Source organism: Bos mutus, chromosome 7, assembly GCF_027580195.1.
Source record: "Bos mutus isolate GX-2022 chromosome 7, NWIPB_WYAK_1.1, whole genome shotgun sequence".
In the NCBI taxonomy this organism is placed as follows: domain Eukaryota; kingdom Metazoa; phylum Chordata; class Mammalia; order Artiodactyla; family Bovidae; genus Bos; species Bos mutus.
The window spans coordinates 81,508,907-81,525,017 of NC_091623.1; the positions used below are offsets into that span (position 1 = coordinate 81,508,907).

Below are 16,111 nucleotides of genomic sequence, written 5' to 3' on the forward strand. Positions count from 1 at the left end.
TTATGTTTATTTCATAATGAATAAATTAATTAACTTGTTCAGCAAAAAATACCCATCATGTAAAATATGTCCATTTAAAAAACTATCTGAGAGTCCATTGGCTTTACTTGGAAAATATAGCAAAAAAGAATAAACTTATCTTATACAGTTAAATGTAAAGGAGATTGAGATGTATGCTAATTTTTCTTTCTTTTCACTCTACCTCTTATTTGTTTATATTTGTTTGTTTATTATTTATTTTAGGTAAAGCAAGGATTTCATGATGGGATATGAGAATCACACTTTCAGCAGTGACTTCATTCTTTTGGGACTCTTCTCTTCTTCCCAAACAAGTCTGATTTTCCTCTCCATTATATTCATCGTTTTTATTATAACTATAACAGAAAATACAATGATGATTATCCTCATCCACAGGGAATCAAGACTCCATACTCCAATGTATTTCTTGCTCAGCCATCTCTCTTTTATGGATATCTTACATACTAGTAACATTGTTCCCAAAATGATCACTGACTTTCTGTCAGGCAGCAAAACTATTTCATTTGTAGCCTGTGGCTTCCAGATATTTCTATCCATCGCCCTCTTGGGTGGTGAGTGCCTTCTCCTGGCAGCAATGTCCTACGATCGCTATGTAGCCATCTGTCATCCACTGCGTTACCCCATTCTTATGAATGACTACGTCAGCGTTCTCATGGCTGGAGGGGCCTGGTTTATTGGGATAATCAACTCCATAGTTCACACAGCTTACACACTTCACTTTCCCTTTTGTGGCTCAAGAGCCATTGATCACTTTTTCTGTGAAGTCCCCGCCATGTTGGTGTTGTCCTGTGTGGACACAACACTCTATGAACAAGGAGTGTATGTAAGTGGCATCATTTTTCTGCTTGTCCCTTTCTTTCTAATCTTTGCATCTTATGTCCAAATTCTCCTTACTGTCCTCCTAATGAAATCAAAAGAGGCAAGGAAAAAGTCTTTTTCTACCTGCTTCTTCCACATGATTGTGGTCATAATGTACTATGGGCCTTTTATTTTCACATACATGAGACCTAAAAAGTACCACACTCCAGGCCAGGATAAATCTCTGGCAATTTTCTATACCATCCTCACACCTACTTTTAACCCAATTATCTACAGCATTAGAAATAAAGATGTTTTAGAGGCAATGAAAAATATGCTCAGAAGTAATTTTCTCCATAAAATGTTATAGGGAAAATGTTTGAAGTATATATGGTTGTCTATTTCCATAATAAATATTTAGAAGACATCTGTTATTCAAATCTCTAGAAAGCTGTTATCTCTTCAAGTGTGCAAAGATGGATATTTCTGAAACATTGATAATAGTAAAGTTGTCACAGATATTTGTTTTATAAATACATATATCTAAAACCCTATCTGTCTCTCTATGTTGCCAATTATAACCACCAAAGCACCAATTATAGAAAGTCAATGATGACTAAAGGCTAATTTTATTCTCCCATTAAAATCATACAAATTTGTAAAAATTACTTTTTATAATACAATCATATTATTTATGGATATATATATATACATATATAATGTTTGTGAGAGAAACCCATATTATTTATATGTTTATAGAAAATTATAAAATATTTCAAACCTTATAATAAGTTACAAGAAATTTATAAAAATTCATAAGTGAAAAGGGTGAAGGTGTGTAAAATATGGAAACTTGACATTAAGAGACAAGTTCTGGGGATTTAATGAACAGCATGGTGATTACAAAAAAATATCATATTGTATAATTGAAAAGTACTAAGAGAGTAGCCTTTTAAAAGATCTCATCACAAAAAAATATTGTACAATTTTCCAAAACACACATTCTACGAAGACCGAATAGTGGGTAGAAAATTTGACTAGACCTATAATAAGTAAGGACCTTAAATTAATAATTAAGATTTCCCAATGAAGAAAATCTGTAAACCAGATAATGTCACTGGTTAATTTTAGCAATTATATATAGTAGAATTAATATCAGTCATTTTTCATACCTTCCCAAAAACCAGAGGAAGAGGTGTCACTCCCTATCTCATTCTATGAGGTCAGAATTACACTGATACCAAATTCAGAAAAAGATTCTATAAGAAAGGACACTGATATGAATAAAAGCCTTTAGATGGCATTCTTAACTAAATAACAGCAAAAATAATCATCAGTATGTCAAAAGGATTACACACAATCACCTGGTTGGATTTAATCATAAAATACAAGAAATGTTCACCATATGAAGATAAACATACATAATGCATCATCTTACTTGAACGAGAGGGAGAAAAAGCCACACAATAATGAAAATTCATGCAGAAAAAAAGGGTTTGACAAGATTTAACATCCTTCAGTGATGAAATAATTCAGCACACCAGGACTAGAAAAAGAAAATCGTAGGCATATAAAAGATTGACATGAAAGATGCATAGTTAATCTTGTACTTAATTTTGAAAAATTGAAAGCTTTTCCCATAAGTACAGGCTTCCCTAATAGCTCAGTTGCTAAAGAATCTGCCTGCAATGCAGGAGACCCAGGTTCAATTCCTGGGTTGGGAAGATCCCCAGGAGAAGGGAATGTCAACCCGCTCCAGTACTCTTGCCTGGAGAATTCCATGGACAGAAGACCTGGCGGGCTACAGTCCATGGGTTCACAAAGAGTCAGACACGACTATGCAACTAACTTTCCTTTTCCCCTAAGTACGGAAAGAAGTCAAAGATGCTCACTTCCACCCATTCTGTTCAACACAGTGTTGAGGGTTCTGGCTAGACCAATTAGGCTAAAGAATCGAGAGGTATTCATGTTGAAATAAAATAAATAAAACCATTCCTAAAGATCACACACACACACCACATACACACAGACACACACACACACGCACAATTAGAGCTAAAGGAATAGGGTCAGCAAAGCTGTAAGATACAAAATAAACAATGAAAGTTAGTTGTGTTCTTTACCTTAGCAATAAACACTTTAAAAGAAAATTTAGAAAACAGTTCCATTTATCATAACATAAAAAATACTTTGGAAAATCCCAACCATGAATATGGACACTTATACAGTGAAATCTATCAAACATTGCTGAAGTAAATTAAAGAGAGTAAAAATAAGTATTTTATACTCCACATTCATAGATTAGGGTAATAATATTCTTACAGTAATAAGAATATCTAGAAGTATCTACAGAGTCAATGAATTCCTTATAAAAATCCCCATGACTTTTTCTGCAAAATAGAAAAGAATATTCTAAAATTAATGTTGACTCTCAATGGAATTTAATCTCCAAATAGCAAAACAATTTTTTAAAAGTTGGAAAATTCATTCTTTTTTTTTTAAATTTATTTATTTTAATTAGAGCTAATTACTTTACAATATTGTATTGGTTTTGCCATACATCCACATGAATCCACCATGGGTGTACATGTGTTCCCAATCCTAAACCCCCTCCCACCTCCCCTCCCCATACCATCCCTCTGCACGTATCATCACAGTGCACCAGCCCCAAGCATCCTGTATTCTGCATCTAACCTGGACTGGCAATTCATTTCTTATATGATATTATACATGTTTCAATGCCGTTCTCCCAAATCATCCCACCCTCTCCCTCTCCCACAGAGTCCAAAGACTGTTCTATACATCTGTGTCTCTTTTGCTGTCTCGCATACAGGGTTATGTTACCATCTTTCTAAATTCCATATATATGCATTAGTATACTGTATTGGTGTTTTTCTTTCTGGCTTACTTCACTCTGTATAATAGGCTCCAGTTTCATCCACCTCATTAGAACTGATTCAAATGTATTCTTTTTAATGGCTGAGTAATACTCCATTGTGTATATGTACCACTGCTTTCTTATCCATTCATCTGCTAATGGATATCTAGGTTGCTTCCATGTCCTGGCTATTATAAACAGTGCTGCAATGAACATTGGGGTATAAGTGTCTCTTTTGATTCTCGTTTCTAGGTGTGTATGCCCAGCAGTGGGATTTCTGGGTCATAAGGCAGTTCTATTTCCAGTTTTTAAGGAATCTCCACACTGTTCTCCATAGTGGCTGTACTAGTTTGCATTCCCACCAACAGTGTAAGAGGATTCCCTTTTCTCCACACCCTCTCCAGCATTTATTGTTCTTTCTTATTTCAAAAAAAATATAAATAGTTAAAGTAGCTTACATGCAAAGAGATAAATAAATGGATTAAACAGAACAGAGAAGGCATAAAGGAATGACTCCTCCCATGGAGGATAATATGAATTTCAGCAAGGCTGTCAAGACTCTTCAGTAAGAAAAGAACATTATTTTCAGTGAATCATGATAAGAAGACTGAATCTTGGCATAGAAGAGTATGCCAAAAGAGTAATGTGGAACCATACCCAAAACAACATTCAAAAATTAACTCAAAATTGACTAAAAGCATAAAATAAGCACTAAGCCTAGACCATTCAATTATGACCTAATTCAAATCCCTAACAATTATACAGTGGAAGTGAGAAATAGTTTTAAGGGACTAGATCTGATAGAAAGAGCACCTGAAGAATTATGGACGGAGGTTCGTGACATTGTACAGGAGACAGGGAGCAAGACCATCCCCAAGTTAAAAAAAAAAAAAAAAAAATCAAAAAAGCAAAATGGCTGTCTGAGGAGGCCTTACAAATAGCTGTGAAAGAAGAGAAACAAAGAGCAAAAGAGAAAATGAAAGATATACTCATTTGAATGCAGAATTCCAAAGAATAGCAAGGAGAGATAAGAAAGCCTTCCTCAGGGATCAGTGCAAAGGAATAGAGGAAAACAACAAAATGGGAAACACTAGAGATCTCTTCAAGAAAATTAGAAATAGCAAAGGAACATTTTATGCAAAGATGGGCTCAATCAAGGACAGAAATGGTATGGACCTAACAGAAGCAGAAGATATTAAAGAGGTGTCAAGGATACACAGAAGAAATGTACAAAAATGATCTTCATGACCCAGAAAATCACAATGCTATGATCACTCACCTAGAGAGCCAGACATCCTGGAATGTGAAGTTGAGTGGGCCTCAGGAAGCATCACTACAAACAAAGCTAGGGGACCTGATGGAATTCCAGTTGAGCTATTTCAAATCCTAAAAGATGATGGTTTGAAAGTGCTATAATCAATACGTCAGAAAATTTAGAAAACTCAGCAGTGGCCACAGGACTAGAAAAGGTCAGTTTTCATTCCAATCCCAAAGAAAGGCAATGACAAAGAATGCTCAAATTATCGTATAGTTACACTCACCTCACACACTAGTAAAGTAATGCTCAAAATTCTCCAAGATAGGCTTCAACAATACATGACCTGTGAAATTCCAGATGTTCAAGCTGGATTTAGAAAAGGCAGAGGAACCAGAGATCAAACTGTCAACATCTGTTGGACCATTGAAAAAGAAAGGGAGTTGCAGAAAGACATCTATTTTTGCTTTATTGACCATGCCAACGCCTTTGATTGTGTGAGTCACAATAAACTGTGGAAAATTCTGAAAAAGATGGGAATACCAGACCACCTGATCTACCTTTTGAGAAATCTGTATGCAGATCATGATGCAACAGTTAGAACTGGACAAGGAACAAAGGAATGGTTCCAAATAGGAAAAGGAGTACATCATGGCTGTATATTGTCACTGTGCTTATTTAACTTACATGCAGAGTGCGTCATGAGAAATGCTGGGATGAATGAAGCACTAGTTGGAATCAAGATTGCTGGGAGAAATATCAATAACCTCAGATATGCAGGTGACATTACCCTTATGACAGAAATTGAAGAAGAACTAAAGAGCCTCTTGATGAAAGTGAAAGAGGAGAGTGAAGAAGTGGCTTAAAGAAAGCCAGGAAAAAAAACACCAATACAGTATACTAATACATATATATGGAATTTAGAAAGATAGTAATGATAACCCTGTATGTGAGACAGCAAAAGAGACACAGATGTATAGAACAGTATTTGGACTCTGTGGGAGAAGGCAAGGGTGGGATGATTTGGGAGAATGGCACTGAATCATGTATAATATCATATATGAAATGAATCGCTAGTCCAGGTACGATGCATGATACAGGATGCTCGGGGCTGGTGTCCTGGGATGACCCAGAGGGATGGTATGGGGAGGGAGGTGGGAGGGGGGTTCAGGATTGGGAACACATGTACACCCATGGCAGATTCATGTGGATGTATGGCAAAACCAATACAATATTGTGAAGTATTTTTAGCCTCCAAATAAAATGAATAAATTTATATTAAAAAATAAATAAAGAATATCAAGCAAAAAAAAAAAAAAAAACTCAACATTCAGAAGACTAGGATCATGGCATCTGGTCCCATCACTTCATGGCAAATAGATGGAGAAACAATGGAAACAGTGGCCTATTTTATTTTGGGGGCTCCAAAATCACTGCAGATGGTGATTGCAGCCATGAAATTAAAAGACACTTACTCCTTGGAAGGAAAGTTATGACCAACCTGGATAGCATATTGAAAAGCAGAGACATTACTTTGCCAACAAAGGTCCATCTAGCCAAGGCTATGGTTTTTCCAGTAGTCATGTATGGATGTGAGAGTTGGACTGTGAAGAAAGCTGATCACCAAGAATTGATGCTTATGAAGAATGAATAAATATCCAGAATGTATAAATAACTCCTGAAGTTCAACAACAAAGATAGCAAAGGCAACAAAGCCAAAGTAAAACATGCGTTAAAAATTTGAATATATATTTTTCTAAGATGTATAGAAATATGTGTTAAGCACATGGTAAGATATTTCTTCACTTCACACTTCATTACTCTTGCCTTGAGAACCTCATGAACTGTGTGAAAAAGCAAAAAGATATGACAGTGAAAGATGAATTCCCAGGTCAGTAGGTGCCCAATATGCTACCGGTGATCAGTGGAATGAAAGAATGAAGAGACCGAGCCAAAGCAAAAACAATACCCCATGTGGATGTGATTGGTGATGGAAGTAAAGTCTGATACTGTAAAGAGCAATATTGCATAGGAACTTTGAATGTTAGTTCCATGAATCAAGGCAAATTAGAAGTGGTCAAACAAGAGATGGCAAGAGTGAACATTGACACTTTAGGAATCAGTGAACTAAAATGGACTGGAAAAGTGAATTTAACTCAAATTACCATTATATCTACTACTGTGGCCAAGAATCCCTTAGAAGAAATGGAGTAGCCATCATAGCAAAAAAAAAAAAAAAAGAGTCAGAAATTCAGCACTCAGATACAATCTCAAAAATGACAGAAGAGCCTCTATTTATTTCCAAGGCAAATGGTTCAATACCACAGGAATCCAAGTCTATGTCCCGACCAGTAATGCTGAAGGAGCTGAAGCTGAATGATTCTATGAAGACCTATAAGACCTTCTAGAACTAACAACCAAAAGATATCCTTTTCACTATAGGGAACTGGAATGCAAAAGTAGGAAGTCAAGAAATACCTGGGGTAACAGGCAAATTTGGCCTTGGAGTACAGAATGAAGCAGGGCAAAGGCTAGTAGAGTTATCCAAAGAGAACGTACTGGTCATAGCAAAAACCCTCTTCAAAAACACAAGAGAAGACTCTACACATGAACATCACCAGATGGTTAACAACAAAATCAGATTGATTATATTCTTTGCAGCCAAGGATGGAGAAGCTCTAAACTGTCAACAAAAGCAAGACTGGGAACTGACTGTGGCACAGACTATGAACTACTTATTGCCAAACTGAGACTTAAAACAAAAAAAAGTAGGGAAAACCACTAGACCATTCAGGTATGACCTTACAATTATACAGTGGAAGTGAGAAATAGATTCAAGGGATTAGATCTGATAAACAGAGTTCCTGAAGAACTATTGAAGGAGGTTTGTGATATTGCACAGAAGGCAGGGATCAAGACCATCTCCAAAGAAAAGAAATGCAAAAAGGCAAAATGGTTGTCTGAGGAGGCCTTACAAATATCTGTGAAAAGAAGAGAACCAGAAGACAAAGGAAAAAAGGAAAGATATACCCATTTGAATGCAGAATTCCAAAGAATAGCAAGGAGAGATAAGAAAGCTTTCCTCAGTGATCAATGCAAAGAAATAGAGGAAAACAATAGAATGGGACCACTAGAGATCTCTTCAAGAAAATTAGAGATACCAAGGGAAATTTCATGCAAAGATGGACACAATCAAGGACAGAAATGGTATGGAACTGAAAGAAGCAGAAGATATAAAGAACAGGTGTCAAGAATACACAGAAGTATACAAAAAAGATCTTCATGACCCAAATAACCATGATGGTGTGATTACTAACGTAGAGCCAGACATCCTGGAATGTGAAGTCAAGTGGACTTTAGGAAGCATCACTACAAACAAAGCTAGTGGAGGTGATGGAATTCCAGTTGAGCTGTTTCAAATCCTGAATGATGATGCTGTGAAGGTGCTACACTCAATATGCCAGCAAGTTTGGAAAACTCAGCAGGGGCCATAGGACTGGAAAAAGTAAGTTTTCATTCCAATCCCAAAGAAAGGCAATGCCAAAGAATGCTCAAACTACTGCCCAATTGTACTCATCTCACATGCTGGTAAAGTAATGATCAAAATTCTCCAAGCCAGGCTTCAACAATACATGGACTATGAACTTCCATATGTTTGAGCTGGTTTTAGAAAAGTTAGAGGAACCAGAGATCAAATTGCCAATATCCATTGGATCATCAAAAAGCAAGAAAGTTCCATAAAACATCTACTTCTGTTTTATTGACTATGCCAAAGCCTTTGACTGAATGGACCACAACAAACTCTTGAAATTTCTTGAAGAGATGTGAATACCAGACCACCTGACCTGCCTCTTGAGAAATCTGTATGCAGGTCATGAAGAAACAGTTAGAACTGGACATGGAACAACAGACTGGTTCCAAATTGGGAAAGGAGTACATCAAGGCTGTATATTGTCACCCTGCTTATTTAACTTATATGCAGAGTACATCATGAGAAATGCTGGGCTAGAAGAAGCACAAGCTGGAGGCAAGATTGCCAGGAGAAATACCAATAACCTCAGATACGCAGATGACACCACCCTTATGGCAGAAAGTGAAGAAGAACTCAAGAGCCTCCTGATGAAAGTGAAAGAGGAGAGTGAAAATGTTGGCTTAAGGCTCAACATTCAGAAAACAAAGATCATGGCATCTGGTCCCATCACTTCATGGGAAATAGATGGGTAAACAGTGGAAAAATGCTTGATTACTAATTCATAATATTTATCTTAAAAAAGCTTAGTGAGATAACAGAGAACATAGACAACTATGCAGAATCAGAAAATCAATATTGGAACAACAAGACAAGTTCAACAAAATTTGAAATTGTAAAAGAGAACCAAATGGAAATTCTAACCCTAGAACTGAAGAACACAGTAATTGAACTGAAAAAAAAAAAAATAGAGACTGAATAGCAGACTAGATCAAACAAAAGAAAGTATCTATGGGATTAAAGAGGGGTTATTTGAGATTACAAAAAGGAACAATAACAACAACAACAAAAACTGTAAAAAAGAGTGGAAAAAAACTTATAACACTTGTGGGATTGTATGTCACTAATATATGTGTTATGGGAATCCCAAAAGGAGGAAAGAAAAAGAAAGGAAATAGAAAATTTATTTAATGTAATAAATGAAAACAGCAAAGAAACTGTAAATCTGGAGAGGGAAGTGAAAATCCAGATCCATGAAGCTCAAAGAACTCAAAATAAGTTAAAAACAAGGAAATCTTCCCCAGACACATTCTAATTCACAAATAAAATATTATTAAAATCTATGCTGAGTCAATATTACTCCTTGTCAAGTAAAAGTTGCAATTAATTAATTTACTGAAAACTATTGGTAACATAAGAACACAAATTATAATCTGCAATAAAATTTGTTGTTGAATATTTTCTTGATATCATTGCAACAAAGTAAATAACATTATTTACATTATATAGTTTATTACATGAAAAATTTAGTAATTTAATTACAAGACAATTATAATTATTATATGACATTTTTATCATTGAGTGGGTTTTACCAAAAGAATGGCAATTTCAAATAAATTATGTAAACCTAAAATAATGCAGATGACACCACCCTTATGACAGAAAGTGAAGAAAAACTAAAGAGCCTCTTGATGAAAGTGAAAGAGGAGAGTGAAAAAGTTGGCTTAAAGCTCAACATTCAGAAAACTAAGATCATAGCATCTGGTCCCATCACTTCATGGCAAATAGATGGGGAATCAGCAGAAATAGTGGCTGATTTTGTTTTGGGGGGCTCCAAAATCATTGCAGATGGTGATTGCAGCCATGAAATTAAAAGACGCTTACTCCTTGGAAGGAAAGTTATGATCAACCTAGATAGTATATTCAAAAGCAGAGACATTACTTTGCCAACAAAGGTCCATCTAGTCAAGGCTATGGTTTTTCCAGTGGTCATGTATGGATGTGAGAGTTGGACTGTAAAGAAAGCTGAGTGCTGAAGAACAGATGCCTTTGAACTGTGGTGTTGGAGAAGACTCTTGAGAGTCCCTTGGACTGCAAGGAGATCCACCAGTCCATCAAAAGGAGCTCAGTCCTGGGTGTTCATTGATAGGACTGATGTTGAAGCTGAAACTCCAGTACTTTGGCCAGCTCATGCAAAGTGTTGACTCATTTGCAAAGACCATGATGCTAGGAAAGATTGAGGGCAGGAGGAGAAGGGGACGACAGGATGAGATGGTTGGATGGCCTCACTGACTCATTGGACCTGGGTTTGGGTGATTCTGGGATTTGGTGATGGACAGGGAGGCCTGGCGTGCTGCGGTTCATGGGGTCACAAGGAGTCGGACATGACTGAGCGACTGAACTGAACTGAAAATAATTTTTTTTTTAATGTATGCTTCATTTTTATGTAACTTAAAATTGAATGCTATTCAAAGGTGGTTGCTTTTACAAACTCTCAAGAAACTGCTTCCATGGGGATAATCCCAAAATGTCCTCCATAAGAAATTTCTTCTAAGGTGTGGGGCTTTTCCTGGGAGTGACAATCATAGGTACTCATCTCCGGATAAGCCAACTCTCACAAGTGTGATATTTTAAGAATTTTTACCAGAATGTTCTTATTAAATTAAACCCATCTCATTTTATTTATTAAATTTTGGGCCAATATAATCATAATAGGAAATAAATTAATATATGCAGACATATCCATTCAGTTCAATTGAGTTCAGTTGCTCAGTCCTGTCCGACTCTTTGCAACCCCATGAACCGCAGCACACCAGGCCTCTCTTTCCATCACCAACTCCTGGAGTTTACCCAAACTCATGTCCATTGAGTCAGTGATGACATCTAACCATCTCATCCTCTGTCGTCCCCTTCTCCTCCTGCCATCAATCTTTCCCAACATCATATCATTACTGTGCATTTACTGAATAACAATATATAAAATATATGATCTAAAAATGTACAGACATAATAATATGGGAGGTATCTGAATAAATAATTGGTGTCTTTTTCCAATGACTAATACTAAACACCTCAGGGAAAATTTCTATAGAGGTTATGTGAACTCCTACGCAACCTTGGCTTGTGGCCATCCTGAGCTATTAGTAATTTAACTGATATTATCTAAGTCTCAGTGGATATTCCTAAGTGCCTAAGTGGATGTAAAAAAAAGTAAGAAAGAATTAAATTGAATTTCAGGTAAAGAAGGCCTAGAATCAAATCACTGTGACCCCTGAGTTTCACTGAAGGCATTTAAAATGTCAGCTGTAGAGATATAAATATTAATACATTTGCTTATAATTTTTTCAAAGAATTTTACTCAGAAAATGACTTTGCTCCCATGAAGACGTTTAGACTGCTTTCAGCTAATCAAGCCAGTGGGTGTGAAAAAGTGCAGATATAATAAAAGGTACTAATTGTATTTTTATTTCTATTTGCCACTGAAGAGAAGGGACTCTTCAGCAACTGCTTAGAGAAGTTTATTGAGAATTAAGTATTTCTGGTTATACTAAGCAATGAATACAGCCAGGCATGCCATTAGCCAGAAAACTCAGAAAGAAAACTTCATTTGACTGAAGTTAGTTTAACAAGCTATATAAGTAATTTATCATAAATTTTAAAATTAAAAAATATGTATAAGCCATCCAAATCATTATAAACATTTTTTAAAGACATGAAGCTCTGTTTAAATCTAACATTTGTTATCATATAATTCTGAGTGTGAATGATTGTGAAATGATAGTAAAATATAGTAAAATTGATAAAGACAGATGCTGAGATTGTTTAAAAACTACTCTTCTGGATTTATGGTGAATAATGCATGAGACTACACACATCTATACCATATATTGAAATATGATTGAAAATAATTATGATATTCTATGATAAAACATACAATAAAATTTCATATGAATTCAAATAATACTTCAAATATGAGATTTATGTGGCTATAATTGAAATAAAATATGCATAGAAAAAAAAGAAAGTTGAGTAATAAACAATATTCATTAAAGAAGTGAGAATTCATTATATCCATAGCCTGTGATATATCCTCTGCACATGGGTAATAGTGAAGCCAATAAAAGAATATTTTAAAACAGCATAGGTAACATAAGTTATAATCTCTAGGAGTACACATGTTTTCATGCAAACACACTGTATAATAACATGGAAGCTGATTCTATTGTATGAACCTCTTTGGCAGTGTTGACTACTGTTTGGATTGAAATCACTCAGGACTTAAGGTAGTCAGTTTAGGAAATGAGTGATGTAATATATATAAGAGTTGGTTAAACTAAGAATTAGAAGGTTTTAAATGAAGTTTGGCATCAAGCATGTTATCACACCTTTTAGAATATTGTTCAGCAAAAATTGTACAGTATGAAATGAACAACACAAAGTAGTTTTGGACCTGATTCATAAATGTGATTTCTGAAAGGGAAGTGATACGAAGTTTTTGGAGAAGATAGAGCCAAATCATACTTAGTATGCTTTGGATGTGCTCATGTTATATTTGAAGAATAACAGAACACTTAGGGATCCAATCCTCAGTAAAGTTTATAGAGGACAGCTTTTCTTATTTTTTGCTATTTTAATTTTTTTTTTTATGAATGAAGGATGATTACATGGTACTGTTGTAATCTTAATACTGCTTCCTACTCAATCTTTGACCTTAAAATAATTCACAATTTCTAATAAATCCTAAAAATTACTTGTCTAGATTTCATATCAAAATATAAAATCAAATAAATAGTGGAGACAAACAATAATGGCTATTGTTACCTGTTGGTGGATATATATTTTGATCATTTGTATCCATAAATTCTATATGCATTTGAATGATAGCATCTAGAAATAATCCAGTCATTAACCATATGTTTAGTGATAGTTATCCTTTTTTATATACTTTTAAACAAACTATATGACTGAAAAGACTTACACTTTTAATTAACATATTTTATTTATTTACTTTTATTTCATATCAATGTAAGAAAAAGACGAAGAAAATGAAATAGAGGAAACCAATAAAATGGGAAAGGCTAGAGATCACTTCAAGAATATTAGAGATGCCAAAGGAACATTGCATGCAAAGATGGACACAATAAAGGACAGAAATGGTATGGACCTAACAGAAGCAGAAGATTTTAAGAAGTGACAAGAATACACAGAAGAACTATACAAAAAAGATCTTCATGAACCAGATAATCATAATAGTGTGATCACTCACCTAGAGTCAGACATCCTCGAATGCGAAGTCAAGTGGGGTTTAGGAAACATCACTATGAACAAAGCATATGGAGGTGATGGAATTGTAATTGAGCTATTTCAAATCCTAAAAGATGATGCTGTGAAAGTGCTGCACTCAATATGCCAGCAAATTTAGAAAACTCAGCAGTGGCCACAGGACTGGAAAATGTCAGTTTTCATTCCAATCCTAAAGAAAGGCAATGCCAAAGAATGTTCAAACTACCATACATTGTACTCATCTCACATGCTGGCAAAGTAAGGCTTAAAATTCTCCAAGGCAAGCTTCAACAGTATGTGAACTGTGAACTTCCAGATGTTCAAGCTGGATTTAGAAAAGGCAGAGAAATCAGAAATCAAATTGCCAACATCTGTTGGATCATTGGAAAAGCAAGACAGTTCCAAAAAAACATCCACTTCTGCTTTATTGACTACACCAAAGCCTTTGACTGTGTGGATCACAACAAACTGTGGAAAAATCTTCAACAGATGAGAATACCAGACCACCTGACCTGCCTCCTGAGAAATGTATGCAGGTCAAGAAGCAACAGCTAGTACTGGACGTGGAACAACAGACTGGTTCCAAATAGGAAAAGGAGTATGTCAAGGCTGCGTATTGTCACCCTGATTCAGTTCAGTTCAGTTCAATCGCTTTGCAACCCCATGAATCACAGCACGCCAGGCCTCCTTGTCCATCACCAACTCCGAGTTTAGCCAAACTCATGTCCATCGAGTTGGTGATGCCATCCAGCCGTCTCTTCGTGCCCTTCTCTTCCTGCCTGCAATCCTTCCCAGCATCAGGGTCTTTTCCAATGAGTCAACTCTTTGCATGAGGTGGCCAAAGTATTGGAGTTTCAGCTTTAGCATCATTCCTTCCAATGAACACCCAGGACTGAGATCCTTTAGGATGGACTGGTTGGATCTCCTTGCAGTGCAAGGGACACTCAAGAGTCTTCTCAACACCACAGTTCAAAAGCATCAATTCTTAGGTGCTCAGCTTTCTTTACAATCCAACTCTCTCATCCATACATGACTAATGGAAAAACCATAGCCTTGACTAGACAGACCTTTGTTGGCAAAGTAATGTCTCTGCTTTTAATATGCCATCTAGGTTCGTCATAACTTTCCTTCCAAGGAGTAAGCGTCTTTTAACTTCCTGGCTGCAATCACCATCTGCAGTGATTTTGGAGCCCAAAAACATAAAGTCTGACATTGTTTCCACTGTTGACACATCTATTTACCATAAAGTGATGGGACCAGATGCTATGACCTTCGTTTTCTGAATGTTGAGCTTTAAGCCAACTTTTTCACTCTCCTCTTTCACTTTCATCATGAGGCTCTTTAGTTCCTCTTCACTTTCTGCCATAAGGGTGGTGTCATCTGCAAATCTGAGGTTGTTGATATTTCTCCCAGCAATCTTGATTCCAGCTTGTGTTTCTTCCAGTCCAGCATTTCTCATGATGTACTCTGCATATAAGTCAAATAAGCAGGGTGACAATATACAGCCTTGATGTACTCCTTTTCCTATTTGGAACCAGTCTGTTGTTCCATGTCTAATTCTAACTGTTGCTTCCTGACCTGCATACAGGTTTCTCAAGAGGCAGGTCAGGTGGTCTGGTATTTCCATCTCGTTCAGAATTTTCCACAGTTTATTGTGACCTGCACAGTCAAAGGATTTGGAATAGTCAATAAAGCAGAAATAGATATTTTTCTGGAACTCTCTCGCTGCTTCAATGATCCAGCGGATGTTGGCAATTTGATCTCTGGTTCCTCTGCCTTTTCTAAAACCAGCTTGAATTTATATGCAGAGTACATCATGTGAAATGCCAGGCTGGATGAAGCACAAGCTGGAATCAAGATTTCTGGGAGAAATATCAATAAGCTCAGATATGAAGATGACACCATGTTTATGGCAGAAAGCAAAGAATAATTTAAGAGACTCTTGATGAAAATGAAAGAGGAGAGTGAAAATATTGGCTTAAAATCCGACATTCAGAAAACTAAGATCATGCCCTTGAGTCCCATCTCTTCATGGCAAAAGATGGGGAAACAATGGAAACAGTGAGAGACTTTATTTTGGGTGGGGCTGTAAAATCACTACAGATGGTGACTGCAAGGCATGAAATTGAAATATGCTTGCTCCTTGGAAGAAAAGCTATGACCAACCTAGACAGCATACTAAAAAGCAGAGACATTACTTTGTCAACAAAGGTCTGTCTAGTCAAAGTTATGGTTTTTCCAGTAGTCATGTACGGATGTGAGATATGGACCCTGAGTGCTGAAAAATTGATGGTTTTGAACTGTCGTGTTTGAGAAGCTTCAGAGTCCCTTGGACTGCAAGGAGATCCAACCTGTCAATCCTAAAGGAAATCAGTTCTGAATATTCATT

At 36.1% G+C, this 16,111-nt stretch overlaps 1 protein-coding gene across 1 annotated transcript; it reads left to right on the plus strand.

Annotated features, from left to right (window-relative positions):
• The first annotated feature begins 259 nt into the window (after positions 1-259).
• LOC102274453 (olfactory receptor 2AJ1) lies at positions 260-1,207 on the plus strand. Its single transcript, XM_005910774.2, has one exon. It carries the CDS (start codon positions 260-262, stop codon positions 1,205-1,207), a length of 948 nt encoding a protein of 315 aa, XP_005910836.2.
• Positions 1,208-16,111: the final 14,904 nt, after the last annotated feature.